General features: G+C 31.7%; 1 protein-coding gene across 1 annotated transcript in view; it reads left to right on the forward strand.

The window, feature by feature from the left end:
- Positions 1-4,831, forward strand: part of LOC106472072 (twitchin-like) — a gene marked incomplete at both ends in the record, with an annotated part of 59,738 nt that overhangs the window by 7,815 nt on the left and 47,092 nt on the right. The window contains 3 exons of the mRNA XM_013932702.2: positions 1,353-1,477; positions 2,169-2,307; positions 4,390-4,520. Coding sequence (XP_013788156.2) covers positions 1,353-1,477; positions 2,169-2,307; positions 4,390-4,520 — 395 coding nt within the window. The remainder of the gene's footprint in view (positions 1-1,352; positions 1,478-2,168; positions 2,308-4,389; positions 4,521-4,831) is intronic.

The following is a 4,831-nucleotide window of genomic DNA, read 5'->3' on the forward strand; positions in this document are numbered from 1 at the left end:
TACGGTTACGTACGTACGGTTCGTTGTAGTAGTATACTACTACTACTTCGTTACGTTTATTAGTAGTAGTAGTGTGTATATATATATATATATATATATATATATATATATATATCACTATTCACATTCCCTAGCCACAATCTATATGTTACTATAATTTTGTTTTTATCCGGGTTTCCTCAACATCCTAATGCCAAGGACAGGTTGTGGAACCTGTTGAGGTTGGGTAGGTACATAGCCAGGGCTAGTTGGGCACATCATTTTTTTCCACTTGTGTCAGGTTCATTTCCTTCTTAAGGGGTGAAGAGCATACCTGTTCCAGAAGTAGTGCTGTGCCCCACATGTATGCTTCAGTTTCTATAGGCAGTCACTTTCTGCTTGGTTTTACTGTACGGCACCTACACCAGCCCCTCCAGTTTTTCAGTGTGGGATTCTAGCTTTGTGTGAGAGGAACTAAGACAGCATCAGAAGTTAACATTTTCTTACACTGAAAGGTACTTACTTTCTCTCACACACTTTTCACCCTTCCTTCCCACTGCCAGTGTTATTAATTTTATACCCTGCCAATTCTCGAGAGTGAGAATTGAACAAAAACATTAGAAGGGAACTAGTTGCACCAATATAAGTGGCACAATACTGTTGGTGGAGGGTGGTAACATGCTATACACATGTTACAAAATGGTGCAGAACTTGTGGGGTATATAGAGTGGTGCAATGCTTAGGGGCAGAAAGAAAATCGAAATAGCTTTTTCGGAAATGCATTTTCAGTGCAAGAAAATGTTAACTTTTGTCTTCTTCCCATTTAACAATAGCCCAAAAGGTTCACTTGGTCTACCCATACCCAACAATACCTGAAGATATTAAACACAATTCTCGCTCATAGGATTTGTTACTTTATATTATTATTTTTGGCACATTCAGAAAGTTTACATTTATGAAGTCATTTATCATGGGATAATTAGAATCTGATGTTAATCCATATCTGGACTTATTTTGAATTATGTAGCATGTAATGATTAAAGAGTTGCATACCTTGAATATTTTGTATTACTGAATGGTTTAATCTGATAATATGTTGAATTTACTGAATTTTAAATCACCAACCATTAAGCCTACAATCTGCTGATTATTTTCTATGTTTCCCAATATTCCTGTGGTTATACTTATAGCAGTAAATAATTCCTAGACAATGTACTTTAATCATATTAAGATTTTTTTATTATTATGCTATTAATAATAATAAACAAATAAATTTTATGAAAGAAACACCATATGACCTGTAGTGATACATTAAGTTATTAAATATTGTATGTGTATAATACTCATATGCATAACACTGTTTTGTCTCCCAGAATTGATATTACTAGTGAAGGCCGTAAACGTCGTCTTATCATAAAAGGAGTTAAAATATTAGATGAGGGAGAATATACTTGTAAAACTAATGCTGACACAACCACTGGAGAACTTATTGTTGAGCGTAAGTAGTACACAGATACACTAGCCTTAAATCCTTTAGGGTTAACACTTAGTTAACAGTCACAAGTCTAGATGGTAGCAGATGTTTTTTAAAGCTACACTAGAAAAAGAAATTATTAATTTTGTTTTCAAATGTGTATACTGCCATTACAGTAATTCTAGATTTAAATTTGAATTCTAATTTTTTGGAGTGTCTGAGATGGAAGTTTAACTTAAAATCACAAGTTTTGAACAGAGTATTTTCAGTGACCATAATTAATGAAATGGAACCACATTTGTATCTCGCTTAACGGTAGTTAGTAGATAGGGCTGATTTGTTCCTAATAAAAAATAGATCCGAACCCTTAAATGCAGGTTTATTATGGGATAATTAGAATTTGATTAATCTATATCTAGACTTATTTTCAAAGTATTTGCTAAAACTAAAACTAGACCTAATTTTTTTACGAGGTACAGATCATATTGGATTTACTTTGAAGCTTTTCCTTTTTTGTGTGTGAAAACAACTGAATATTTAATGTGCATGAGTTAAAAATTTGAAAATGAAGTATCTTTCGAAGTAGAATATTGGTAATGTTATTTTTGATCTGTGATTTTTAAAGCTTAAACTTGTATTATATATATATATACATGCATAACTTATCAATTCTGAATATTAGTATGAATATTAACCTGACCTCATGTTATTTCAGCTGCAAATAAAATTGTCAAAAAACTGAAAGACCAGTCAGTATTGGAGAAGGAACAAGTGATCTTAGAAGTTGAACTGCTTGATAGTAAAGCTCCAATACAGTGGTTTAAAGATGGAGAACCTATTAAATCTTCAGACAGGTATGGAAACAAGATATTTGTGTATAAGAAAGAGTATTTTATACATTCATAAGTTGTGTATACATTTCTTTTTATGGAAGAACTACAAGATTTTTTTGCTTTAGTTACTCGTCTCTAATTAGTATGTATATTTTTATATATATATGGTTATATTTCCCAAAACTAAGAGTAATTTTCGACAAAACTGTAAAATAATAAGTAAAGCTAGAAAACCTCTAGGTTATGCAAATTTACTTTCATTCAGAAGCGTTTTAGAATAATAATATGATGGAAATTACTGTTAAAATACTGTTTGCTCTCATAATTTGGTTGAAATACATAAGACACTTTTCTTATATTTTTTTCAAAGTAACATTTTAAGAGTGCATTGCAAGTATCACTTTTCCTATATATATTTAAACAGTATCATAATTGAAATTATATTCAGCTTTAATACATTTTTATTTTGAAATTTACAAATTCAGGGGTCAAGCCATACTCCCAAAATAGGGAAAAGGCACTTCTCCTTCCACGTTCCAACAGGGAAAAGTTTTGAAAATAGGGAGACTTCACATTTCTGTATCAGATGCATTCATAACATTATAACATAATTCATAGGGGTTGATTATGTATGTATGTTTGTTGAATGTTTGTTTGTTTTCCAAACGTTTGATGATGCTCTTTGTCCCCTTCAGCACAGTGGGTAACCGAATGGACTGAAAAATTAAAGCAACTCAAATTTCACTGTGGGAGTGGGGGGTGGGGGAGAATAAAAGTGAAATTGGAACTTTGAAGGTGAAGTTTAAAGACACTTTGCCAAGTTGCATAACTCCTGTAGGTCTAAAAAAATGAAATGAAATTAACAATAATGATATGACCTAATGTTTCGTTATGTAAGTCAGTGTGATTGATATGTCAAGTTATATAACTTAAGCACAAATTCTGTCAAATTATATTGTAGATAGTATCACTGTACTTGTTTTATTGCAGAAATGATCCCTACTTTCCATTAAAATTTTAGTTTTTTTTTCCTAGAGTAACCTTTTCAAAGAATGTAAAAAGATTTTTAACACAAGATTTTCTTTTAGTGAAACCTTGTTGACTATTCAATAAAATTCTAAACTTTGTTAACTCACTTTGCAAATCATCATTTATTAGACTTTCCAAAACTTTTCCCACAACTGATGTAAGACTAATATGTTTATAATTACTGGGATAATTTTTATCACCTACCTCATAAAGGGGAGTTACATGGAGATGCAAATAAGTGCAGACTCAACACTCTGTTAACCAAATTGCTACTTTGAACAGGTATTGCATTTCAATGTGAGCTTTGCATTGACTTTCTTATACATGTGGAATGACATAATTAATAAAGAAAATATATTTCAAAAGGGTCTGAATACCTCCTATAAACTTATTCCTTGGTTTTCTTGTTGCATCTCTAATTGCTATTTGCTTCCCTTCATTGTGACTGTTTGTATACAAACTCTCTGATTTGCAGTTGTAACTAATTGTTATTTCCATACTCATCTCCTGTGTAGATGTACATAATCCAATCATAAATGCACTGAGTGGTCACCTGTGCTTACATAGATTCATCTTGCCTTTTAACAGTACTTAAACTAACCGACAAACACATTTCCAAGTTTATAATATGTTATAATTATCAGTGGCTTTATCCATACCTATATATTTATATAATTACTTCTTATAATGCTTTACATAGCTTCAAAATGTTGACTCAGATAACTAATGGGAAATTTTTTGGCTTAGCTTAGTTATCACTTTTTGTCATCACTTTCACAGCTCTCTATTCAGCAATAATATAAATATCCTTTCTCTGAGGGTGCTTGTAGGAATCCATCACTGTGGATTCTTGGTTCTTCCCAGATGACAGTAGAGAGAGACACTCACTTTTCAGTTTGCTTTTTATTGTTGTTTTTGATTTCAAAGTGATATATATATATATATGTACATTTATAACTTCACTGGTTATTAAGTATTGAGTAGTTCAGGTATTCAGGAAAGTTAAAGTGGAAAATATACGTGTATGGATGCAATTGTTGATTAGATATACATTGTTTATGTTTTGTTGCCAAGGGTACTTATCAAGGCACTAGAAGCTGGAAGACATCAGTTAATTATTAATAAGTGTCAGATGGATGATGCTGGAGAATACAAATGTGAAAGCAAGGAGCTTAAGTCCAATTGTAAATTAACCGTTTCTGAAGGTAAGTCTGTAAAAACAACGAACTTAAGTTCATCTGTAAACTAACTGTTTCTGAAGGAGCTTAAGTCCAATTGTAAATTAACCGTTTCTGAAGGTAAGTCTGTAAAAACAACGAACTTAAGTTCTACTGTAAACTAACTGTTTCTGAAGGAGCTTAAGTCCAATTGTAAATTAACCGTTTCTGAAGGTAAGTCTGTAAAAACAACGAACTTAAGTCTACTGTAAACTAACTGTTTCTGAAGGAGCTTAAGTCCAATTGTAAATTAACCGTTTCTGAAGGTAAGTCTATAAAACACGAACTTAAGTTCTACT

This window comes from Limulus polyphemus, unplaced genomic scaffold (genome assembly GCF_000517525.1).
Source record: "Limulus polyphemus unplaced genomic scaffold, Limulus_polyphemus-2.1.2 Scaffold5065, whole genome shotgun sequence".
Lineage (NCBI taxonomy): Eukaryota > Metazoa > Arthropoda > Merostomata > Xiphosura > Limulidae > Limulus > Limulus polyphemus.